Below are 27,121 nucleotides of genomic sequence, written 5' to 3' on the forward strand. Positions count from 1 at the left end.
AGTATCTATTATAAAATTATAATTATGATACAATTGCACAATCATTATTGGAGAAGAGAAATTATTATAACCAAAGTCAGCATGGTGTGGTGGGTTTGAGTGTTGGACTAGGAGTCTCTAATAACAGGGTTCAAATACCCACTCAGCCTTGAAAACCAATCAGTGACCCTTTGCAACTGACAGTGCATTCTATCACCCTTGGAAAAAATGGAATAGCAAATCCCCTGTGAACAAAATTGGCCACAAAAACCCTGTGATAGGATTCCCTTAGGGTTCCCATAAGTTAGAAATTACTTGAAGGCACAACAGCGACAGCACCAACAATAATCGGTCCCATGTTCTTGTAAGTAATTCAGTTATAATGGCTTGATGACTCATTCTAGTGGAACAGATGCTTTGAAACAAGTATGAAATTAGTACAAGCTTGAATCTCAACTTAATATGAAATGGTTGGTTCATTTTTAAAGTATGATTCTCATCTGAGAAGATCCTTGTTGCACACTTCTTTCCTTCATTAACCTGAACTCCAATTTTTTTGCTTATTGTAGTATTACCTTGAACAATCTTATTTGTCTACTTTTCACAGTTCTAAATCCTTTTGCATTGACATGTACAAAGAACCCTCATTGTCCCCTCCCAAATCTGCCTCTTTGAAGCTGCCATTAAATATTCAGCATTTCGGCCAGAAAGTGTGAAAACTAAATTCCCATGGCATCTTTAGTCTAGCTCCTTTTTAAAAAAGTGATGCTTTCAAGGGTATGCAGCTACTTACATTTAAGGTTTCAGTCTCTCCATAGCTAATGGGTTTTGATGAATGTCTTTTTTGACAATTGGATCTATTTTCCCAATAGAAAAGTTCAGCAATTACTTCTTTTTCCCTAAAGGGACATGACAGTGACAGCCAGGATATAATGAAGTGACCTTAGGAAAATCTTTGATCCATCTTCAGCCTTTTTTAAATCTTTCAAAATCCATTTTCTGTTAAGCCATTTTACACATTTTCTGCAATAAACACAAGCAGAAATGTCTGAGGCACCAGCGAGAGGCTAAGAATTTGCTTGTGACTAAAAATATTCAATCTTTGTTCACATACCTAAAATCATGTAATATCTTTTTTCAAATCTGTTAGTACTACACTGATGTCAATGTATGATCAGGTCTATTAGTACATTACTGATATTAAAAATGTACCTGTAAAATTTGGACACAAGCCTGCTGGGATTCTTAGAAAAATGAACTAGCTTTGAATGATTATTTGGGGACGATTGCGGGTTCTCAGTCATTTTATAAAGCAAGTCAGTATACGATATACTGATATAAGCAGAAATGCAAAACAAATGGTGCAGACATCTTCAGAGTTTATGCATATGTTTTTAATGTCCATGAAAACATATACAAGTTGAAGTTGTCCATAATACAGTAAATCTCTGCTCTGCAGCAATTCATCTTTAAAAGACTGCACACTTTCATACCTTACCTTTTATGGCAATTCAGACCTAAGCTAAAAGTCCCATCTCAGGAATCAGTGCAAGGGAGTTCTGTGAGAAGACGTTTTATAGCTGTGCATTTATCTGGCTCCTACCACGGAATTCACTTTCAGTAATCAAGAACTGCCTCAAAATTCATGAACTTAAGACTTTCTGAGCACTTTCTAAACTTTCAAGTTCCCCAAAGATTGTAAGTATTGCTTGTGAAAAGTTTGTTTCCTCTCAGCAGTGCACGGTAATAGTGATTTTATATGTACAGGATAAATAGTTCTAAATTTGTTGCAGAGGGGTGTTCTTTCTTTCTTTCCCCCCCTTTTCTCTTGATTTCAGAAGCATTGTAGGCTTTTCCTATCTGAAGTGATAAGCAAGAATAGGAAAAGAAATGTTTCCTTCTTCTAATGTAAAAACTCTATAAAATGGAATAAATACATTTAATAATTTAGCATCCATGGTGTTAACCTCTTCTGAATTACACAATGGGTGACCAGAACCACTGTAAGAGATTTTGCTCTAGTTTCATTTAATGACCCTCTTTTGCTTCAGCCGCAGTCTTCTAAAGGGACCGAGTGTATCTCATATTCACATTCCTATTTTCATTTTTCAGCAAGTTATGTAGAAGTTATTTTAAGATACAAATGAATTTGGAGAAGCCCTGTATCAAGATGACAGAAAAGAGAGATATCCAGTCTGCCAAACTTTGTGACAGGCAAGCATACACTTCAGCCCTTTTCAGAGAACCGCAAGCAAAAAAAAAAAAAAAAGTGGACAACTATAGTAAAAATTATACTAGAATTCAACAGCCTTCTCAAATAATACTTTTTTCCTAGTTTTCACACCATGTCTTCCTTCTTCTTTTTTAGTTATTTGAGGACCAAATCTATTCACCTCACATTAGAGCCTGTAAATATTGCAACCACAAAACAATTTATTAAACGGTGAGTTTTGAGGAGTTGTGTTTAGAGACTGGCTTCAGATAAAGTGCAACCATTCTGGAAAAGTATGCTGCTCCCAGCTTGCATTTCTCACTGTCTATATTTTTACTCCTTAGTAACAACCCATATAGTTCTACCGCCAAGGATATTATTATTTTTTAATTTTATCAATAAAATTTGCCTTTTCAAAGAGCCTTTCATGACTCCAGAATAATCTCTGCACAGTTGTACCACAGCTTTGGACCAAGGCTCAGCTGGGACCTGCGGCTGATTGATCAACTCTGAAATATAGTAGGAGCTGCAACAAAACGTTGAATTTATGTATGCTTCTGTGATGTTCTCTTTCATTCCTATTCTTTTGATCACATTTTGTATTTCCTGTCTTCTTCCAAACATTTGGGATTCCATTAGTCACAAACCACTTTAAGTCTTCACTGGGATTTTTAGAAAAAGATTACCCCTCTCCTGAGTTTTGTCTCAAGCTAATTTTTTTTGGTTTAACTTTGTGGGAGGGGGAATCAGAACCCTTACAAACCTTGGTGTTCAAGGCCCACTATTACCTTTCACGTGTGGATGGTTGCATGTGTGTTACAAAAATATCAGCATTCAGTTCAGAAAACTGGCTTTGATTTTGCCATACATGAAATATTTCTGAGCAACCTGAGATAATGTTCTGAACAAATGAACTGCAGTTATTCAAATTACTAATGAAATCCTGATTGTTTGGAAGAAGAGAGGAAACAGAAAGCAAGGGCAAGGGAGCATGCATGAGTGTTTTTATATGCAAATTCCCTGGATTGATAGCTCCATTATTCCTACTACTATGTTCCAGACTTTGGTCCTCTTCACACAGGACATTGTCACATTTCACCATTTTTATGTGCGGCAAGGACAGGGCCCGTCATGCACCATCACATGACAGGCCCGGCCCACATTCCTCCCACAGTTAAGGGGAAGCATAGAAAGGCACTTTCTTCTTCACTATGGGGAGGAAAGTGTCATTTGGGTTGCTCTGATGGAGTTACCACACTTTCCTCCCCTTTTTGCTGTGGGATGGCAGAAAGGGTGGTGGGCCAACATGGGTTGCCACCCTTTCTGCCATCTGATGGGGAGAGGGAAAGAATGCCAAATCCACCTCTCCCATCTCCACTATGTGAGGAGGGGAGGAGGGAGGGTGTGCAGGATGCAACAAGCCACCCCACACACCTTTCCTTTTGCCAACGCATCATTCCTTTTGCTGTTACAATGGCATGGCCTAAAAGGGCCATGTGAGGAGGTCCTTTATACTATTTCTTTATAGTAACTACGCTTTGAGACAACCAGCATGAACTAATGCCTGGACTTGGAACATACAGACACCTAATTTCAAATCCCTGCATGATCATGGAAGTCATCATGTGATCCTGGACTTTTTAAACCTCAAATCGACCTTACTGATTTTTTTGAGAGATGAACTGCAAGGCAGGAACCACGTAAAGTGGTCTTGTGCATTACAAGTGGGATGATAATAATACTGATATTATGCAGCAAACATGAACTTCTAGTGCTGTTCTTGTCAGATCAATATAATGTGTGGCTATCAGTTTTTGTTTCTGCATTTTTCAGAGGACCAAAAGTTACTGATCCATGCTAATATCGCAGAAGGCTCTGTGACCAACTCTCTGATTCATAGATAAAAGTAAGGACAAAGTAAGAAACTGCAGTCCCTTCCCTTGCACTGTGCCTAAACTTGTACTTGCTTTTTGCATCTTGTACCCCTTTCACTGTAATTCTCACCCTCTCTTTCCTCATCCTCATGCTGTCTCAATTCCTGCCTCCCTTCCTCCTCAGCTAAGCATTATTCTCCCCTTGCCTTTGTCATCCTCCTCTCCCATTTTGCATCCAAGCATATGAATTGCCCACTCCTTCCTCCCATGAGGCCACAGCCAACTACAGCTGTTCCTACCTTCCCCCTTCCTCTCAGCTTACTCTGCCTTGCTCCCTGTCATGCTTACTTTCCCTGCACTTCCCCTTGTTTCTTGTACTTTATTGCTTGCTTCTACAGACTTCCCTTCCCCCTCAGTTTGTGCTGCTGCACATATTTGCTGCACCTCTTAATCCCTCCTTTCCCCTAGCTTGCCTTTCCTTGTTCATATGCCCCCTTTTAGCCACAACACCTCCATCTTTTCTCTTTTTGTATTCCATGATTTGCACTACCCACGCTCCCTTCTGTCTTTCCTCACCTTCTGTCATCTTTCAACACTCCTTTGCACCTTCCCTCACCTTATGTCTCCCTCTCATGCTACTTCTACCTAGCAACCCCCCCCCCCCCCACCACCACCACCACCTTGCAAAGGCTCAGTTCCCACAAGAACAAAAGACTTTGGGGTTGTTGGCTTTTTAAAATGAAAACCACCTTCTGTCATTTAATGTCTGCATCTCTAGCTTTTTCTAGTTGGCAATCTTCCCCACCCCTAAACCCAGCACTATCATGGGCTAAAACTTGGGGGGGGGGGGTTGTTTATTAAATGGGAGCTTGGGGTGCATGTCAAAGGATGGTTCAAACAAGCATGAGATGGCATGCATACAATATGGGTAAAATTCAGGCAACTGAATCAGATGGTGAACTCTTCCATAAGCTTCCTGTGAATCATGTAGTTTTACAAGTAATTTTATCCACTAGAATAGGTGGACACCCTGCCTTTTCTCATGCTACATGCTTCCTCTACCTGTCAGTATATTTTGTATTACTGAAGACCACTGCTAATGTAACTCTCAGGACAGCACTCCTCCTTTGTCCCCAGACCAGCAATTCTACATTTATCCAGAGACCTAAGTCTTAGTAGTGATACATACATATTGCAGATTTTCTCATCTACAACATCAACACGTCCCATCAAAAAATGACAATCACTGTGATATGTGTCATCCTCCAGGGAGAATGAAAATATCAACTCATTTTTATTGGATATTATGCAAAAAAAAATATTCAGGAGCCATGTGTTCCATGCAAATAATTTTTAGAAAAATTGAACTCACCTCCCCACAAAAAACCCTCAGAATGTAAGAAAGCACCGAAGTTGTGCAAACCCCTTGTCCTTTCTCATTATCTCTGTTTTGTGTTCTTATTCTCCATTCATTCCATTTCTTTCTACCTGATGTTTTAGTGTTTGACTCCTGCTGATATCTTTGACCCATAAACCTCCTTTTTCTGACATCTTGACCCAACCAAGGGCTGCAGACCCTTGTTCTGGCCCTGTTAAAAGATACTCAATTTACAAAGTAGGATAGAAGAGATTTGTGAACCCCACAGCATGTAGCGAAGTCTGAATTATTCAAGACAGGAAACTTGTGGGTTTTTTTAGAGAAGCACTAATGGCTGGAAATGAACCAAGCATGCATTTAAATTGGGTTTTCTTTTTAAAGCACAGAGAACATTTGCTTATCATCGTATATGATTATACTAGGATAATTAATTACATCATTGCTCTAGTTGTGGTTTTTGTATATATTACTTTAGTTTGTCTTTGATTTTTGTGTTTTAAAAGAACGTTTATTACACTTGCTGAACAGTTCTTCAGATGAGTAAGGTCATAGAGCTAATAAATAAGGCCAAGACCCTTGTGAACAAGCCTGGCATGTAGGAAATAGTGAGCAAGATTAAAGTAAGACAAAAGATTTAAGAATCTATTTTTTAAAGAAAGGAAAAGTAAAGACAGAATTAAAGCCTTCTGCCTGAACTATGGGCAATTACATGAGTTGTTGTCCTGTGTGAACTCTCTTCTTCCCAAGGTTTTTTTTTTTAGAATTTAGAACAAATATATGGCAAGATTTTGTTTTGTACTCAAAGCAGCATTAGGAAAGCAGTTAAGAGTGATCTATTTATAGAGGGACCGCTGGACTCTGCATTGTTCTTCCCATTCTCTGTCACTTAAGGTTGATGTCTGGAACAGACCTTGCTGCCCTTCCCAGTTAACACCTGAAATGGCAAATTTAGAGATGAGCAGTAAATTCATTTTCCCCCATATTTTGACTGAAGGTCATTTGTTCCTTGAAAGAGGAAAATGCGATTTGTTCCATAACCAAAAATGTAACCAGAAAGAGCTCCTCCTAGAGCACCACAAGTAATGAGTCTTCAATGGGCAAAAAATACAGCTAGATCCCAATGATGAAAAAAATCAAGAAAAAATGCAAAGGTTATTTATCACCATCCCCAAATTAACCCATTGGAATAATTTCTTCTCTCGGAAGATGCCAGCCACAAATACAGGTGAAACATCAAGAAAAAATGTTGCTAGAACCTATCGCCATATAGCCTAGAAACCACACGACCTTCCACTGAATGATGCTGTTATTTTTTCCTCTCTTATTTTTTAGTCCTCAGTTCTAATAAGCAGTGCCTTCTCGTGCCATTTGAAACAGCTTATGATATGTATGAAGTTAAATAGTAATCTGAGGAGTGAAAGGCTACATTTATATTAATGGTCTTGACATTTACAAGTCAACTAATAATAAATTATGTTCCAGCAGATGACAAAATGTTGTATTAGATCTTGAGAGCTGCAAGTACAAACCTTCAGCGATAGGAAGGCTTTGATCAGGGGATGTTCAGCCACTAAGTGGGTGAACCCTTTACTCCATGCAAACATAATGCAAAAATCAATTCTTTAGACTTACCACAAAACAATTATTGAGAGGGAGGAGTTATCTGGAAGCACCCCAAACCACCATGCAAGGATGTTGGGCAAAGGCCATTAAGAGCAGATAAATGGTAAGTGAGAAGATGCCATGTGGTGTTTTTTCATACTAATCCCTCAGTCAGATCTCAATCTCCACCATGATCCAAGTTCCAAGTATGCATTTACAAGAATCTAGAACTGTCAGAATAGGGAAAGTGGACATTTTGTAGGTCTGTTGCAGGCATGTAGCTGGGGGGGGGGGGTGTCGGGGGGCTTCAGCCCCCCCCCCCCCGAAATTTTCATGGTGGTTTGTGAAAAGGCCTTAATGGTTCATTATTTAAACTGTTATGTTTATTCATATCATGATCTGATCACCATACTCAATATATCCCATATGCATGGGGGTATTGGGGTAATGATACAAAAGGTTTGCTAGGCTAGACCCTCTTTCACTCAGACTCAGCCCCCCCAAAACTCATCCCCCCCGAAACCCCCCCTGAAAAAAAATTCAGCCCCCCCCCCCAAAACGAAATCCTGGCTACGGGCCTGGTCTGTTGGAATGGTTTTCCCCACTTATCTCCACCTCCATTGTTTCTCCACATCTATTTGTCTTGCCAAATTTGGCTTTTCATTTCAAAACCAAACACGAACAGCAGATTTCCTTTATATATATGTATGTATAGTGTAGATGCCTATCTCTTGCAGTTAGCCATTCACTCCAGATTAAACAGAATCCATTTTCCAAAGTAAATAGTTCCTTCACTAAAAAAAAACAAAAACATTCTTATTTGCTGAACTAGCTATTTGTCAGTATGGCATGAAAAAATCCTTTCTATTTAAATATTTCCTGAGGGGAATACATGAATTGTTGACTGTAGATTGTAGAGCCATTGTATATTGAATTTTTAGACTGTTGTTTTCCTACGTATTTGGGGGCTTTGTAATAGGATGGTTAGGAGAAGTTTTTGTGGAATTTCCAGAAAACTAGAGTGCATACTGATAGTTGGCCCAGTTTATCTCTATGATTTCAAAACTTACCATATGGTGCAACCCTGCCCCCCTCCATTTTAAGTAATTATAAACCCACTAGGTAAAGGTAGAGGTTTTCCCCTGACATTAAGTCCAGTTGTGTCCGACTCTGGAGGCTAGTGCTCATCTCCATTTCTAAGCCAAAGAGCCGATGTTGTCTGTAAACACCTCCAAGGTCATGTGGCTCACATGACTGCATGGAGCACCATTACCTTCCTGCCTGAGTGGTACCTATTGATCTACTCACATTTGCATGTTTTCGAACTGCTAGGTTGGCAAAAGCTGGGGCTGACAGTGGGAGCTCACTCCACTCCCCGGATTCGAACCTGTGACCTTTCAGTCAAGAAGTTTGGCAGTTCAGTGGTTTAACCCACTGCACCACCGGGGGGCTCTACAATATAAACCCACTACTGGAGACATAATATGGATCAAGAGTACTCCTCCTCACATATTAGGCATTTTTATCAGTAAATGTTGAGAATCCATGTCTGCAATACATAAGGCTTAACATTATCATGACCTTTTGTTCCTGGTGACATGGGGTGCTACTATTACACTCATACTAGCATGTACTGAATAGACCTGCATGGGTAGACTTGGGAGGGAGAGAGATTGTTTCCAAAAGGTACCAAATTCACCTCAACAAATTTTACAGGAATCAGAAAAAAATAATGCTAAGGAAATGCATTATTGTGCTTTAAATTACAATTTGCCAAGTCCTGAACCAAAGTGATTTGATATATTTTGATACTTTTGATCTGTACATTTATTTCTGTACAAAAATCTGTACAAAAACATTGCATGAATAAATTCGTATAAAACTGATAAAATAGAGGGAACACGAGTAGCTAAATAATTTTAGACCAAAAACGGGCAACAGCAACTGCATTTTCTGTAACTTTAAACAGGTTTTCCTCTGTGCATAAAGCAGGGAATTGTGAGCAAGCATACAGGTGCTGAGTTGTGTGTTCTGCTCCACAATCACACAAGGTGGAGGATTTTCCCAGATAGAGCTATTTTGCCAGGTGGTCTTTTGATCTGCCAACTCCACTTCTGAGTCTGCTCAGGGACTTCCAAGTTGACCATTCTTGGTTTGCCCCTGGAGGTAGACCCTCATGGAGGGGGGGGGGGCTTCCAGTTGGGATTTCCTGGTTTAGTTGCCCAGAGGGATACTCTTTCTGTTGCTGAGGAAACATTTAGAGGAGTTGTGGTTCTCATGAAAATTTTCCTTGATTTGAGTCTATTGGGAGGAGACTGATAGCCATGCAGTGGATGGTTTTCACCATGTTCAACCTTATTTTTCTCACTATTGGCAGCAACTTCCCATCACACATCGGCCGGGGGGGGGGGGGTGCCTGCTAGCTTATAGAGTCTAGATGTAGGTTTGAGACATCCTGTGATTATTCTACATGTCTCGTTCAGTGCTATATTCACCTGCTTCACGTGGGCAGACTTGTGTCAAACAGAGCAGGCATACTCAGCAGTGGAGTAAGACAAGGCCAGGGCTGATGTTCTTATTCATTTTTGTTTGTACCCCATGTGCTACCAGTAAATTTCCACAGGATGTTATTGCATGCAGCTACTTTGTGCTTGGTGTTCATACAATGTTAACTAAATGTTACTGTTCGATCTAAGGTGATGCCAAGATATTTAAAATGGGAACAATGTTCAAGCTCTTGGCCTTCTCAGGTAATTATCAATTTCCTGTTGGCTTCACGGTTACATAATATTATCTGTCTATAATATTCTACTACTAGCCAACAATGTACTGCCATCTATAACTAATTCTTCATTTTTTAAAAGTATATGTGGTACATAGGTGTTTGATACTGGTTTCCTTTTTTTTCTTTTTCTTTTTCTCTTTTCCTACTTTTCCTTTCAACCATGTTCACCTACTTTCACTGTAGTAGAAACCAGATATCGCAGTCATGCCAATGACTTTTTATCATTGATCAATTTGTATGGTGTTTTCTCTCTCTCTCTTTTAAGGTTAGGGTTTTTGTGTGTATGTACATATGTATATAAGTGTGTGTGTGTGTGTATGTGTGTGTGTGTATATGTGTGTGTGTGTGTGTGTGTGTGTGTGTGTGTGTGAGGGCAAATTTGATCCAAAGGCCACACAAGACATTTGATTTGAGTTTTTGAAGTCTCTGTCCCTCCTTCAGACCCCTTATCTCAACTTCTAGGTCATCTTAGATACAATGCCATCAGAGGTGGATATTGGGGTAAGCTAAGGTTTCTAGTCCATGAAGGAAACCTAGATTATCATTCACTCAGTAACTGCAGTTGTGGTTTTTCAGTGCTGCAAACATAAACATATCCACTCTAATTTACCTGAATACGTTTTTAGTTCATCTTTAATTTGAGAGGTAGCAACTAAATACAACAACAATTTGCATAAATTGGCTTTCTACTCTGAATCCAGTTGATCTCATGCTACATTGCTACAGGCAATACAAGGAATGTAGTAGAAAATTTCTACATTACTCATGCTATTTAAAAAGGCATCTTCACAGGGAACTTCACATGGAACTTTAGCCGTGCTTCTTTCCATAATTGATATATTTAAGACTTCATGTTCTGATACAATCTTCCACTTATTCTCTGCTTCACAGATTCAGGAGAGAACACCTGCCTCTCAAATGTTATTCTCAAGGACTTACTGCTACACAGTTACAGGAATGTCCAACTCTGTCCAAATCTCCAGTAATCGGGCACAGCAGGTAATATCAGTTTAAAGTGAAAGCTCATTCCCTCGTAAATTGCTCTTTTACTGAATGACCTTTGCCAAATTCACTTTTGCAAGTGTCTCTTATACAGTTAAGAGAAAGGTAATCAAAGATGTATCTAAAATGTTTCTGTCTGGCTAAAACTAACCTGTCCCCTAGACAGGTGGAAGTTTTTCTTCCTATTATTTTAGTATTATAGAAGTTATAATGCAACAGTACATTGATAGAAAAAGAAGAGTGTTAACACACATCTCTAACAGCAGCAAACTCTTGTGAGTTCTGGAAAGGAATTATCTTATTAACACAATCATATTCCTAAATAATCTTAAAATGATAGCATAATGTCATGTATTAGATTATTGCTCTTCTTGAAACCTGTTTTGGAGATACAGTAGTTCATACTGATGAGACTTCATTTTACTTCAGGGTTTTGAGAATTTGTTGTTATTTCTATCCCACTTTTCTCCCCAGTAATGAACACAAGGCATCTTACACCAAATTACAAGCAACCAAAATTTTAAAACATATAAAAATATAAATGAAAATATGAATAGGAAAATTATTTAAAAACGAATTAAAGTTTTTGTAAAGGTTAAACTATTAAAATTAACCAAAATATTATACTGGAAAAAATCAACATAACAGCAAACTGCAAAATCAAAAGCTCATCACAATTAATTTCTAACAGTCTGATGGAATACTAGTTTTTCCTTCCTGGTAGAGGAATCAATCCTAGCCAATTTAAAGCCAAATTGCTAAACTCTGTGAGCAGCTACTAAGAAGACCTTGTTTAAATGATTTGTAATCTAAGAAATTAAGTGCCATCTGATTTTGGTTTTTTTTTTTTTTTTTTTTAGTTCTCTACACATTGAAAACACGGGATTCTCAGTTTTCTTCCTTAAGCCACATATCAAACTGATTATAAGAGACATATAAAGTGATTAAAATGGAAGTAAGGGAACTTACAAAGAAGGGTGTCAAATCCACAAACAGATTTTTTTAAATTCTAAAATTCTAAATGCATGCGCGCACACACACACACAAATCCTTTTTTTTTCCATTTACACCTGTCCAAAGTTATATGTACTTTTAAAAATTATGAATCAGTAAATGAGTGCTTCAATTAACAAGCAAGTAATGCAGAATACATTTGCCACTCATCCTGTTCGGGGGTCTAAATCCCTCTTCAAGAAGAACTTTCAGAACTCTTCTCGCCACCTAGAAGATGGGCAGGGTATTTTTGGCAGAGAATTTTGGCATTTTCAAGCATGACTTTTGCTTAAATTGCAAAAATAAACTCAACAGCACAAACACTAAACTACAACGGCTTTGTTGACAAGCATTGAATGGAGCTTTTCCATCAATCAGCCACTTTATCTCCCAAAGGGGAAAAGACAGTCAGTTTGCATTCACACATCTTTGCACAAATTCAAGAAATCTCAAAAAGAAAGGAAGGAAGGAAGGAAGGAAGGAAGGAAAGGAAGACTATTTCAATGTGTCAAAAAGCCCCTCACCATGAATTATAATTTCTAAAATATTCTTCACACCTTTAATAGGATGTGCATAAATTCAGCAGCAAGCCCATAGTGAAAACAGAATCACAACACTTTCTGTGTGCTACTCTCTTCCCTGGGAGGGAGGGGGAGAGGGAGATGTAGCTCTAAATGCAACACAAAAACAGCTCCCTCCTGTTCTGAAAATTATCTGAATATAGCCTTGAACAACTTAATACCAAAATCTAAAGCATGAGCTTCATATCCACAGGATATAAATTCTTGGACTATGTGTGGACATGTGAAACCATGAATAATAGCTGGAAATATTTTATTTCCAAACCTTATGGAAATAAAGTATTTCTGGCTCATCAGTACTGTAGAATGATCCTGGAGGATCCAGAAAATGCCTAAATAAGACATAATTCATCAGATGTGGATAAATCGAACCATAGTACTGGTCTTGCAGATACAGGAGTCATAATGTACATGGTTTTCTTTATTTACATTTTCTTTTTAAAATTGAGCCTTTGAGAAGAATGCTTAGATTGTAACAAAACTATAAAACTGCCATCTTTGCCTAAAAAACTATCTATTGTGATTATGAGAAAATATGAGATGCAGTGAATTACAATGTGTGTAAAGTTTTTCAGTGTGCATAGAGCTAAGGGACAAGAACCTCATAAAAACTATTTTAAGAGTATCATTTTTAAAAGGCAACTCAAATGACACACTGTGTAAAATGCCCATCACAATCTTGAAAATGTAACATGCTCCAAGGCTGAGGCCATAACATGGCAGTTGTCAATAAGCTGCTCCATGTTGTTCTTGTTCTTCATTTAGGAATTAATGATTGCCCATAACAGAATGCCCACAAATCAGGATTTGGACAGTGTTGCTGTAGTTTGCTGATTGAGTGCATAAATATCCCTAATGAACAGCTGAATAATTGATCATGCTCAATTGGCTATAAAGAAATGGATTAATAGCAAAATCAATATTCATTATTTCTCTTGACTGTTAAAGGCAATAATCAGCAAATGTCAGGGGAAACTCAGCAGTGCTAGAAATCCATATACCAGCCCTCAACAACTTGTAGCCAATCAACCTAAACAAATTGGGAGGCTGCGTTGACATATCATATGTTTTTTCTGACCTCCATGAGAATAAGGCTTGTATAGTGGACTAACATTAAGCTAATATATTGTCAATGGGGGATATTAGGCACAGTTGGTGCCCAAGTTCGTAACAGAAAAAGGATGGAAAGAGGGATGGTTAAAAAACATCAGGATTTTTTTGTCATTACACATCTACTAAGATTACTTTAAAATCATATTCAGAATGGAAAGAATGCAAAAGTTAAAAAAATCCATTTAGAAATTTAAAGGTTTAATGCTGAAGAGTCAGATTTTGAATAGTTATGTTAGGATTGCCTCCTACCCCCCCCCCCCCCCCCCTTTGCAAGGCTCTTTATCTTTGTTATCTTCAGAGGAAGTAAATACTTCTGGTGAAGGGAACTTAATTATGTATATTCCATCTTCCAAGTTTCAGTAAAAACACATGATCCATAAAATATAAATTAAGTAAATAATACTACTGTATTTTAATATACATGAAACTGACTGTTTAAATAAGTAAGATATTTGCAATTATATTCATTTAAAGCCTCTGCTTATTACAGATGTGTCTCAAAAGATAAGACTGGCAGAAAAAGCAACAGGAAGAGAACTCGCTTACCAGTCACCAATAAGACACTCTTTCCTTCCTCACTAAGCTTCACTCTTGAAAGGATAATCATTCAGAACTAAAAGACCCAGATAGATACAGGAACATGTAGTTGTTTAGGTAGTCTGCCAAACAATGCTTTATATATCATAATCCAAATTTTGAAATGTGCTTAGAAATTGACTGCTTAGCCAGTGGAGCTGTTGTAATGTGGGAGTTTCATTCTCGTTATAAGCAGTAACTGTCAGCGGTTTGGCTGCAACATTTAAACCAGCTGCAGTTTTTGATCTTGCTTCAAAGGAAGTCCCACGTCAATCATGTTACAGCAATCTAAATGGTTTGCAACTATTATTGTGGCCATTAACATTTCTAGGAATGGACACAGATTGTTCTGGCAACCACTAAAGCCTAGCATTCTATGTACAGGACTGAATCCAGAAGGACACCCAAACTGCAAATTGGCATCTTCAGTAGAGTTGTGACACAATACAGCAGGGGTCCCCAAACGAAGGCCCATGGGCCAGATGTGGCCTTCCAAGGCCCTTGACTCAGCCCTGCCCTAACTTTAGACTGAGGCTCGCTCTATATCCAAAATGACTTAAAGGCATACAACAACAACAATAATCCTATTTAACTTGACTATCTCACCAGCCAAAAGCAGACCAACACTTCCTATTGAAATACTGGGAAGTTTATGTTGGTCAAAATTGTTCTACATTTTAAATATTGTATTGTTCTTTCATTTTTTGCACTATAAATAAAACATGTGCAGTGTGCCTAGGAATTTGTTTTTTGGTTTTTTTTTTGGTTTTTCAAACTATACTCCAGCCCCCCAACCGTCTGAGGGAATATGAACTGGCCCTCTGCCTAAAACGTTTGAGGACCCCTGCAATACAGCATAGGCAGAGTCACTACTCCATGATCTGCCTTTCACTGAACATTTGTACTGTCTGGATTAAGCTTCACTTTTTCTTACTGAGTCCATTACTGGCATCAACCTTGGCTTAGAAGAAAAAAGAGTTTATTGGATTTAGATTGTAGTTCAGCATCATCAGCATTTGGGAGCAGAAAAATCCAGGCAATATCTTTGAGTAATTTAATGAAATATTAAATAATGTAAGAGATGTAACAGGATCCTGATGGTCTCTCCAAAGGCCAACAGCCAGATTTGTTGAATCAAACTCTCCCAAGACAACTTTCTGATTGCATCACTATTGCAAAAACCAAGGCCAGAAGCACCAAAAGCAATTTCAATATAAAGGTAAAGCAGAAAGACAATTAAAATACAGCAATAAAGCATCCAAAAAGTTAAAACCCACGGCAATGTAAATATTGTCTTAAATGGCATAGCTCCTCCTAATTCTTAAGACAACACTTTTGCTCGCTAGAGGAAAAAAATGGAGGTAAAATAAATTTAGCTTTTCTTGGCAGAGAGTTCTGGAGTCTAAAAGTGGTGCACTGAGAAGAGAACCTCTGCATGGGACCTTAAATACAGGCAGATTTGTATGGGAGAATGCAGTTTACCAAATAGCCCTATCACAAGTTATGAGGGCTTTATAATTGCCTTTCTCAGAAATGGAATAGTAACAAATGACTCTTTCACTGTGGCTAGATTTAACCTCTCTATAAATAGATGCAGTTTACATACCAGCTATAACTATGTCAACACACTGCTCTACACTGACAAACCTGGGTACGAAGAAGCAGGGCTGAATCCAGTATTATCCCTGTGAAACTGAGGGATCTGTAGTTCTACCCAACACAAACTGAATCTCTATTTTATCAACCAAAGATTTTTCTGCCAACTCAGATTAAACTAATTGTTCACTCTCTTCCAGTCATTACCAACACAAGATTCTAATTTAGAGCTATAACTACTTCCTTAAATCAATGTGGAAAGTTAGAGAGAGTTTGGTTTCATGAGCATATTGTAGGCACTAATCCATCAAACACTGAATTATTTCCCTGAGATTGCCCCTGAAGTCGAAAATCTGAACCATACTTTACATCACTGCAATCTACATGAAAAAGAAAGGAAACAATACTTACAGCCTTTTATTTGCAATAAAACAAGTTGGGATACAGTGGCCAAAACTTCATTTTTGTTGGCTGGTTATAATCCCATTCTGACAACAAAACATGCCCTTTATTTGTTTAAAGCTGCTAAAAGGAGATCGGAGTACATAGATCAGATTGGGGTACAGCTTAGGGGAGATGAGGATAATTGATGCATATATCTATGGCTACCTGTATATTTGTATTTTATTTTAAGAGCACTAGATGTATGTTGTATGTTATGTCTGCACTGTTTGTTTTTGATAAGGCCAATTGGCTAACCAATAAAAGTTGTTGTTGTTGTTGTTGTTGTTGTTGTTGTTGTATGTTTTTTAGTTTGGGAGACAAGACAGAACCCCACGGATACTAAAAATACTTTGATACTTAACAAGGTCTCCTCAGCATCACTTTGTGAACTCACCAGTTCAGAAAGCACTACCCTGGACAGATGAGTTATTCACCCATGTAATTCTGATCCAACATCTAAACTCGATACAGAATCATTTTTGCAGAAGTATTCTGAACTGGGTGAAACCTTCCAAATAAGAACCAAATGCCTACTCTGTGAAGCAACAGCCTGGAGTTGAATAGCTCTTTCCTTTCATCAAAGCAGTTCATTTGGCAGGAAAAACATGTGTCTCACACAAGAATAAGAAAGGAACACTTCTACTATTGCTGAAGAAGGACCTTGACTTGCCCTTGATACCACATGCCTTGCTCAAACAGGTGATAGGAGGCCATCTGTTCAAGCTATTGGTTCAGCTGCAAACACCTTGAAAATCATTGCAAGTAAAGATCCTCTTTAGTAAGAAAAATTTCCTTCTCCTAGCCAATTGCAAAATGACCCACAGGGTGATTCTACCCAGGTTAGAAGTGGAGAACATCAATTGCCCCCAAGATTTATACCAAAGAAAAATGCTATATTTTGAATGGCTGCTTGTTGTATTTTGTCTAACTCTCTCCTCAAAGCAGATGCAAATGACATAGTAGTGAATACATTAGCAGCTACTGGAAGACTTTCAGCACAAATACACAGTCAACATTGCTATAAATAGGTTCAGTGTTTTGACGGCATGAGAATGCTGCAAAAGTACAACCCAACTGACTAGAAAGCCTTAAGTTAAGCAAAATGAATCATGTTCATCACATTAAACAATTGTCCTTCTCAAACAAATATGCCTTCCCTTTGAGGCCTGAACTCAAGTGAATGCAATTAACATGCATACATATTTTCTTCTTCTTTGGGTAATTATGTCAATAGCAGCCAGGGAAAGCCTGAATATCCTTAAGGGCTGAAGGGAGGGGGAGGGGTTAATTTATTCCTTTTCTCCCTCCCTGTCACTATTTCAACAAAAACTGCTTTTCATAAGCTCCTATTTGCATATCAAGGAAAGCTTCAGAAGACATTCATGTATTTATTGGGGGCAGTGGAAGATTGTCTTGAAATGCAAAAAAAAAAAAAAAACCATTGAGGTCGTTAACTGAATCCACTCAATTAAATCATCATGCTTAGGCCTGATCTTATTGCCCTAGATCACTGAAAACATAGGAATTGTATCATTATCTCTGCCCCTACACCACCTTGGGATCGTTTTGTTCTCAATTGATCTGTATCTAGGAATGATGTAGTGCTTTTCCCACAAGGACACTTGTGTGTTTCAAGTGAGAGATAGGATAAGCAAAAAGAGCAGTAAAACTTAATCATTACATCTTTTAAAATAAAAGCATAATATCGGAAAAGTTTTTAGGAAGAATCACCTCCACATTTAATGTTTTTACCCTGAACAAGTCGAGTGCTTAGACTCTTATTCTAAAAGAGCTAAATCAAATGCCCTGATTTGTGAAGCCTTATGAAGCATCCCTGAAAGAAAGGTGAACTGCTGACTAGTACAATTCAAGAAATACCAGCATGCATTTCCTCGGGTTGACAGACCTCTTATAAAGAAAATGGGGGGAATAACTAGAAAAAGACATGGAGGTCTGACTTGATTTTTAATCTTATCCTCAAAGATATGCATTAATCCAATTGATTGGTATTTTATGCCACAAGCTATAACATTTATTTTGGAATTTTACCCACTTGGAAAATAGGTTTACATAGCAGGATAGCAAAAGTGTGCCCCTGAAGGTGTCGGATCACAACCGCTAGCCGTTTTAACCCACTTAGCCAGTGGTGAAAAATATTAGGCATTTCTGTCTTGCAATATCTGGAGGGCTACTTTTTGCCCTCCCTGGCTTATTGGATTTAGAAAATATTTATAGAATTCCTAATCAAATTCTGCAATGTTCCCAGCATGGAGATAGCTTCACAGTTGTGTTGAATTATCATAGCAGTAAACCATATGACTTCTTGTTTATTTTACACAGAGATAAAGGCTACAGAATCCACCATAACACACCATGTTGAGCAAAAAGCTGGTGACAGCGCAGAAACGAGGGGAGACCAGGGCACTGTTCCTGGGTTTAGGAATGGTGGCATGCTCAGTCATTATGTATTTCTTTATTGGGATCACAATTGTTCCTTCATACAAAAGAAGGTAAGTGAGCCGATGCCACTCAAGCCAGCTGTCTTAAGTGTCTGCATGTTGCCAAAGATAAATCTGGTCAATAAAGCCTTTTCAGGACAGCTATTCTATTGCTCCGCAAAAGCACTTAAGTCAGTGGGTTCATCCGTAACTGACCTTCATTACAAAATATACTGAATAAAATGTCTGTCTGCAAGAGTTAGAACTCACATTCTTTGAACAGAAAGAACTTTGGTCTCTGGAGCAGAAAAAAAAATTAATGTATCCCCATTTGCACTTGTGGTTAAGATATCAACAGGCAGAGTAATCTGCATTGTCACAGCAATAAATTTTCCAAAAAGCCAGAGTCTGCTAAGAAATGTTGAATATATCTGGTGAGCTATGTATGCTTTGGAAAAATAACTATCCACTTAAAAATTAAGATGAAATCTGTTATTTCATATAAGATTTATCCTTCTCTTTCAAATATTAACACTATTTCCATAGATACTACAAAAACATATATTCTCCCTGTTTGCAAAAAAAATACTTATTCTGAGGGGAAAATACCACTGTAATAAAAGCAGCTAGCTCCATAAACAACAAGAATTGTCTTTAGTAAAGAATGCCAGAAACAAATGACAATGTGTGGCAAGTAAATGAAAACTACTGATACTCATTCATGCAGATAGCCCTGTTAAAGACCAGAGATACACACAAAGCATATGCATATTTGATTATTCCAGTTCAGCTAAGATCATTACTTTCAGTATTTTTAAGAACATTAGTCTTAAACAGCAGGTTATAGAAAAGCAAACCTGCACTGAAATACGAGCTCTACAAAATATCATATCTAATTGAGATAATCATACCCCATGTCTCACTGCCCACAGAAGAACTCCTACATTTGAGCAACGTGCACCTTCAGCTTTGTATAATGACTGCTTTCTGGACTTACACCACATTTACACACCAACAGGCTGTCCCAAGACTTTTTGTTACTTTAGGCAAAATTGTACTGGCAAAATTGTGTCTCTCCACCTATATATGTAAAGAAGCTGTCCAAAATAAGAGAGACATCTTGCTTAAGTAGCATAAGCAGGACATGGATGTCTTCCCACACCCAATTACAGAAAAGCACTTAATGTTCCTCTTCAATCATTGCTTTTTCATCTCAGTCTACCATCTGAGTTTGCCTACAGGAAGGGCTACGTCTTCACACTGCACAGCCATCATTTTTTCAGTTCACATGTATTCAAAACTTACCTGTATTTTTATATTTACAAAAAAAAAAAAACCCTACAGGCCTGCGATGAACCCTCCTTCAAATATAGCTGCTGTTTTAAAATATATTTTAGGGTGCTGTATTCAGAAAAATACAGTTCTTTCACAATTTTCATTAATTTTAGAACTAATTTTGTTCAGTCACATTTTATAAAACATCAAAGAAAGTTGTGAAAAAAACTTTGTGATGGGACAAAACTGAGGTCATTTTTTGTATTTGGAACACCAAATGCTTATCATACCAGCATACATTTGTAAAGACTCTCCATTTTGCAAGCCTGTTAGCATCATGTAACTTTCGATTTCAGCCATTCAGATATTACAACACCTTCTGATGCAAAATAGAACAACTGCAAGATTAACTGAACCCAAATCTGTTTCTTCAACAGGTATCACGTCCATGGCCTACTTTTATGCACATCAAAACTATCATTTTTCCAGGTGCTTAAACTGCCTATAATTCATGAGCTCCAGTGAGCAAATTGGCACACGCCAGGCATGTAGCCGGGGGGGGGGGGGGGGGGGACTCAAGGGGCTTCAGCCCCCCCCCCCCCCGAAATTCTCATGGTGGTTCGCGAAAAGGCCTTACTGGTGCATTATTTAAACTGTTATGTTTATTCATATCATGATCTGATCACCATACTCAATATATCCCATATGCATGGGGGTATTGGGGTAATGATACAAAAGGTTTGCTAGGCTAGACCCTCTTTCACTCAGACTCAGCCCCCCCCCCCGAAACTCAGCCCCCCTGAACCCCCCCGAAAGAAATTCACCCCCCCCCCCCCGAAATGAAATCCTGGCTACAGGCCTGGCCAGGCCCGTAGCCAGGATTTCGTTTCGGGGGGGGGGGCTAAAAAATTTTCGGGGGGGGGGTTTCGGGGGGGGCTGAGTTTCGGGGGGGGGGCTGAGTCTGAGTGAAAGAGGGTCTAGCCTAGCAAACCTTTTGTACCATTACCCCAATACCCCCATACATATGGGATATATTAAGAATGGTGATCAAATCATGATATTAATAAACATAACAGTTTAAATAATGCACCAGTAAGGCCTTTTCGCGAACCACCATGAAAATTTCGGGGGGGGGGGGGGCTGAAGCCCCCCGAGCCCTCCCCCCCCTGGCTACATGCCTGGGCCTGGCACACACCCAACCTCTAAATTTTGAGGAAAAGTCCTGTGCCCCACCTCAAGATGGCTTTCTTTTCTCCATTCTTGCTTTCTCAGTTTCTACCCAGTTCTAGTGGTAGAAGAATTTCAGATTCAAATTGTTTATAATGTTATCATTTAATATATATACACACTCACATAATTTATCAAAGTTAAGTCCTGGTTTCTTTAATTTGTTTTTGTTTAGTTCCAGAAGGTAAAAATATGAAAGTATTTCCTACATTTCAACTCTATGTCACTTCATTTTGCCATACAAAGTGTCAGCAATATGAGAAACAAGTGAAGTACTTTAATACTTAAATAGGATAAAATCATAGATGAATGTACTTTGATTACGTATCCCTGCATGGCAAGGGGGTTGGGCTAGATGGCCCTTGTGATCTCTTCCAAATGTATGATTCTATGAATCCTGGAAAACAGTGGTCCATGTAATTAACAAGTAGATGGGGCATTTCTTCTTTGTTTTTGCAGTGTCTGGACAAACGAGAGCATGTGCAAACTAATAAAGGCTACCACCATGGAAAAAGTCCACTGCTTGTACAATGAAGGTTCTGGTGATGAGAACATTTTTCGCTATCCTTGTCTGCAAGTCCAAGTCAATTTGACGCTGTTAGGACAAGTGGTAAAGCTCTATCACACAGAGGACACAGTGGACAGAAATCCCAAGGTTTGAATTATATTTATCAGAAACATTTTGGATTTTAAATTGCAGATTTCCATATACATTGCATTTTTTTCAACCTCATTTGTTGTTACTTTCAGTGGCTTACAGTAATTCATAGTGTAGCAAGACATCAATCTATTTATATTGCAAATATAAACTCCCTAGACAAATGAACAAACAAGCAAATTGCTTAAAGAAGCTTCAACAATTGTTTCAAGGCCATGAGTAGTTGCCTAGCTCACACATTCTTTCTCAAGCATGCAAAGATAATTAGGAAGAAGGATGATTACATAGGTACTAATTCATGCTAGGATTACTTGTCTTAAATAACTATTATTCAGTTTTCTGTCTGCACTGAGCTGTTGCTTTTTAATAAAACATTGTTACCACATTTAGGAGACAGGTTACCTTTCCTCCCCCACAAATTGAATAAAATGTTGCAGTTGGTTTATTGATTCTAAAGTGAAATCAGACCCACGGGGCAAAACATCTTATTTTGAAGTATTTGTCATCTAATAAACTTGACAAGTTGTAAACATTTTATTACAGCCTAATCTCGGGCAAACACAAACATTGGACACCCTTCATCCCCCGACAGCCATAATACTGTGATACTGTTGAATCAAATTTTCCTGAATTTCTGAAACATTTCACATAGAACATTTTAATAGATAAAACCTCTCACGCCTCCCATCCACACCACATAATTATAGCAGTTTGACACCACTTTAACTGCCATAGCTTCTCCTATGGAATCCTGAATTTGTATTTTGTTCTAGAACCACACCTCTGACAAATGAGGGTAGATATCTCACAAAACTACAAATCCCAGAATTCCATAGCATTAATGCAGTGTCAAGCTGTTGTAATTCTGCAGCATAGACACAGTCTCAGTTGCCCAGAAATGTAATTGATAATCACTAGTTTCAGAAGAACATCACTCTGATCTGTCTGATACTGTATATTCATTCCATATCAAAAGTTACTTTAACATGTAAATGATTATAAAATACTATGCTGTTATAGTGCTATTAGTCTACTTTCACTTACTCCCCTTCCTTTACTTTTCCTGGAAGTTCCACTTGCGCACACCCAGCAAACAGCAGAAACTACATTGATGCTACATTGGTAAAGCAGTATTTGCATGTTTGCACATAAGCAATTCCTACTATATCCATCATGGCTTACTTTTTAAGAAGCATGCTTAGAATTGTTGATGACAATAAAATCCTATCTATAGAGTACAACCCTATGCCTATTTACCTGGGAGCAACCCCCACTGAAAAGAGTTCAGTGCAGTTCAATAGGGTTTATTACCAGATAATTGAGTAAAACACCTATGCCACACCTCTGCATGTTGTGGCCCTCCAGCTGTTCCTTCAATCATCCCACACAATTGGTTACTCTTCTGTCTGAGAACTTATTGGAGTTAGAGTCCATAATCACCTGGGAGGCTACATGTTCTTCATTCTGGTTGATAAGAAATATAAAGGATTTTTATATATATAAAGCAAATCCAAACTTTAGTAAAATAATATAGTTGATTTCACCATTTTGTTTTACTATGCTATTTATATTTATTTATTTATTTGCTGATTTATATACTGCTTTTCTTACTCTGAGGGGACTCAAGGCAGTTTCCAACATAAAAATTCAATGCCATACATATATGTGAAAACCAAAATATAATTAGTAGGCAGTAACATATGCTATAAATAAACCTTAATCATATTACACATATCCGCATAAAACAACATATACATTAAAATCACGTCATTAAAATATAAAAATCACACAATCTGTGCACATAAGTCAGGAGCCATTCCAATGTTATCTGTAATTTATATCATGGAACTTGAGCATCCATGGTTTTTGGTATCCATAGGGGATCCAGAGATCAACCCTTGCCTTATATCAAGGACACACTATGTAGCACATACAAAGCCAGTAATAACGCAATGCTGTAATTTGAAAATAGGGAGATGGAGAACCTAAATTCAAACTAGATGTGCATATTACAATTCAGAAATACTTTTTTGAATGTTCAAAAATTAAACGTTGTTCCATCATTCTAATGTTTGCAAGCATTACAAAATCATAATTTATTAAGGGTTGGAGAATTAAGGAGCTAATTTGTCTCTCTATGCAAATGCATTCATATTGGACTAATTTATAATCGAATTTATTTATTTACTTACATTTACTAAGAATGTCTTCAAAATACATATTATTATGGAAACAGTTATGATGGATTATTTGTTTTCACAGTGCTTCTATGTCCCTCCAAATATGGAGAATTACAGCGAAGTTGAAAAGCTAGTGAAAACAATAACAGACAATTTCAGAAAGCACCAAACATTTTCTTGTTACTATGACCCATCAAGAAAAGAAGAGAGTGCCATCTTAAAGAGATCATATCCTCCAGAAGGCCTTATCCTTGCTTTCGTTTGGCCAAGTTTGATGTTATTTGGTGGAGTCTTGATCATCATCATGGTGAAAATAAGTCAATATATTTCTGTACTCTCAGCATCTCAATATAGAGCAAGTATATAAAATGTACTGAAAGCAACCTATGCTTTATGTTCATATCTGTTTACAGGGAAACTAGGAGCCTTTCTCAAATGTATACATAGTGGATTAACAAGATCAGACTGTGAAAAGGAAAATCAGAGAACACCCACAGCTAGATGTTATCTAAATATTTCGTTAGACAAATTGTATTTTTTTTTCTCATCTGCAGAATTGCCAAGACATTTCTTATCCACTCATCTGCTTTCTCTCAAAATATTATGTAAACATTTGATCTCAACCCAGGGCAAATGTTATAAATGCTTGAAATAGAAATCACAGCTATTTTAATTACCATTATCAGCTATCAATAATGATCAATTAACAGTTACTTTGGAATTCACTTTATGTTTCAAAACTAATTTGTATTGTAGCATCCTTGAGAGCCCAAGGGAAAAGAAGTTGCAGCATAAGATTTTGTAGACCTTTGACTTCCTCACACTTGAGCATTTTTCCATTTTAATCCACTTTAAATGTTGTGACTGTCTCCTGCGGAATTCTGGCATTTGTAGTTTAGGGAGAGGCCTTTAGACTGCTCATCCAGGAAAGCCCTGGGCCTCCCTAAACTACAAGTCCCAGAATTCTGCAGGAGGCAGTTCACAGCATTTAAAGTGGATTGAAGTGGAAAAATGCTCAAATGTGATAACGCCCTGAGTCTATCATCAGATGGATGAAGTCCCTCAAGAAATCCACATATACCTCAGCAGGTCTGCATGGAAATAGTAATAAGAAATGCAAATCCTGTGGGTATGGTGATGAGGTGCAATTAATGTTGTAGGACAAATACAGGATGGAAGAAAGTCCTCATGATATGAGTAGAGTGCCAGGAATCCCTTGTTTCTGTTCAACCCACTGTGGATGGACTGGAGTTTGTGGTTGTATCAAAATTCCTCTGTTTCTCCTTCAAATCTCCCTTTCAAGTTATTTTGTTGTTGCTATTGTTATTCAAGGACTGCTGTCCTGTGTCACTGCGGTTAGCTTAAAGATGCTATTGTAAGCATTCACAAAGATTGTGGAGTGCATTCAGTGGACTTACTTCTGAATAAACATTCACAAAGTTGACAAGTTTAGTTTGTGCCTTTTAAAACATTTGACTACTGTTTGACAATAGCAGAAACACATAGGACCCCATAAAATACTTATATCATTTTTTTTGCATCCCACCTGAAATTCAAATCACTGTACATGTGGCCAGAGGTGGAGTTTAGTTACTTCCTAGAAGTCTACTATGTTGATCCAAAACCATGCTAATGTGTTCAAAATAACAAGTGGAATACACCTCCTTAGCATTCTCATGATGTAAACTAGGCTGGGAAAAATACTCTAATTTTTTTAAAGTAAAAATATTTTTTCCTGAGTGTCATGAAACTATGAAAAGAAGAACACTGTACTGATGTGAATCTTCATACTTTAGGATTTGAGGGTTGCCCAGAACAAGCCCTGACTGCAGTTTGTGTAGATTTTCTTACATATAGAAAGAAAATAGACAAAATTATTAATTGCTTCCTTTGAGATTAAAATTAGTGAAGAATTATGCCACTATGTAACCACTGCAGCTGTGTATCATCAAGATCAACCACAATGAACAGCACTCTAAACTCTTTTTCAAATCATGCATTTCATATTGAAAATGTCAGGTGGGTGAGAAGAAACCAAATAAAAAAGGACCAACAATATATAAACATCCAAACAGAAGTTTTGCAAACAAAGCATGGAATTCTTGATCTACCCTCGACAACATACCTGTTATTGTACCTTTTCCATAACATGTATCATTAAGAGTTTAAGTTTATAGGATTGGCATTAGTTACCAGGCAACTTGAAGGTGCACAAAAGCACAAGAAGAAAACTGCCTATGGAATTTCCTTTTAGCCTTACCAACAATTGTTATTGGAATAGGGGAAAACTTTTAAACTTATTACCTGTGTACACTGTTCATGTTGACCTCTCTCCAGTGTACAACATCAGCATCACTTAGGGGCTAACTACATCCAGATCATACTGTACTTTACACAAAACAGACTTTACTTCCCCAACCATCAATGTTCTTTCCCCCACTCTCCAAAAACTTTTTTTTTTTTTTTGCAAAGCCTTGGGGAGAGCTATTACTGTTAGGGAAGGGGAAATGCTTGCTTTCTGTTCTCAGAGAGAGAAGCAATTAACTGTTTTCTTGGCAATGTATCTTAACAGAGATACATACTTCTCAGTGCTGAAAGACATCTTTATATATATATAAAGCATGAGAAAATCTGCAAATATTCTTTATTTCCCTAGTGCCAAGTGCTGGAAAAACTCAGGTTACCTCTCGAGTTCTATGCTTTATCTCTCAGGTCAACTTGAAATTGAAGTTGGTGTTATACGAAGAGGCTTTGTTTATCTGCACCATACAAAATCAGAGTTACTGAAGCATACCATAGCAGATCAACTCCAAGACCTAAATGCAGGATATAAAAGTGTGTAGAATCTGATGTCCAATCCTGTGTGTGTGTGTGTTGTTTTTTTTTTTAAAGAACAGCAAATCTAATAGAGAGCACAGGAAGATAAAAATTTCTGGTATAAAATGAATCTTCATAGAGTAAAAGTACATTTCTTTTAACAAGTATGTAATGAGTATTTGTGTTTGGTTGTTTTTACAAAACATCAAGCAAGCTCTGTAAGCAACGCATTGTACCGGTAAATTGCTACAATGCACTGTGATTGCTATTCTTACTACTTGTGCATTAAATTCATGTATATAGCTTTATTGCTCAGTACATAAAAGCTGTCTACCAGTGCTACTTACACAGAGGTCTTTTCAAAGCTGTGCCATGTAGGCCAACAGCTACC

The 27,121-nt window shown here is 37.8% G+C and overlaps 2 protein-coding genes across 8 annotated transcripts in view; one reads left to right on the top strand and one right to left on the bottom strand.

Moving 5' to 3' along the window:
* The window catches only part of KCNIP1 (potassium voltage-gated channel interacting protein 1), a 725,477-nt gene that overhangs the window by 636,935 nt on the left and 61,421 nt on the right, over positions 1-27,121 (bottom strand). The gene's annotated exons all lie outside the window — the stretch shown is intronic.
* On the top strand, positions 1,518-25,360 carry KCNMB1 (potassium calcium-activated channel subfamily M regulatory beta subunit 1). Of its 7 annotated transcripts, none has more exons than XM_067463725.1 (7): positions 1,518-1,677; positions 2,348-2,422; positions 4,025-4,097; positions 10,722-10,829; positions 18,476-18,645; positions 21,535-21,730; positions 23,996-25,360. In XM_067463725.1, the coding sequence occupies exons 5-7, from the start codon at positions 18,509-18,511 to the stop codon at positions 24,278-24,280; spliced, it is 618 nt and encodes a 205-aa protein (XP_067319826.1). In that variant the 5' UTR covers positions 1,518-1,677; positions 2,348-2,422; positions 4,025-4,097; positions 10,722-10,829; positions 18,476-18,508; the 3' UTR covers positions 24,281-25,360. The 7 variants fall into 7 exon arrangements, with proteins under 7 accessions (XP_067319826.1, XP_067319824.1, XP_067319825.1 ...); XM_067463723.1 differs by lacking the exon at positions 2,348-2,422 and adding an exon at positions 2,611-2,710; XM_067463724.1 differs by lacking the exon at positions 2,348-2,422 and adding an exon at positions 2,645-2,710.

Source organism: Anolis sagrei, chromosome 2, assembly GCF_037176765.1.
Source record: "Anolis sagrei isolate rAnoSag1 chromosome 2, rAnoSag1.mat, whole genome shotgun sequence".
Lineage (NCBI taxonomy): Eukaryota > Metazoa > Chordata > Lepidosauria > Squamata > Dactyloidae > Anolis > Anolis sagrei.

Excerpts from the sequence above, each read along its gene's own strand:
- KCNMB1 (XM_067463725.1), top strand. The coding sequence starts at position 18,509 with ATGTTGAGCAAAAAGCTGGTGACAGCGCAGAAACGAGGGGAGACCAGG. Across the intron at positions 18,646-21,534 it reads GTTCCTTCATACAAAAGAAG|TGTCTGGACAAACGAGAGCA; the intron begins GTAAGTGAGCCG and ends TTGTTTTTGCAG. Across the intron at positions 21,731-23,995 it reads CAGTGGACAGAAATCCCAAG|TGCTTCTATGTCCCTCCAAA; the intron begins GTTTGAATTATA and ends TTGTTTTCACAG.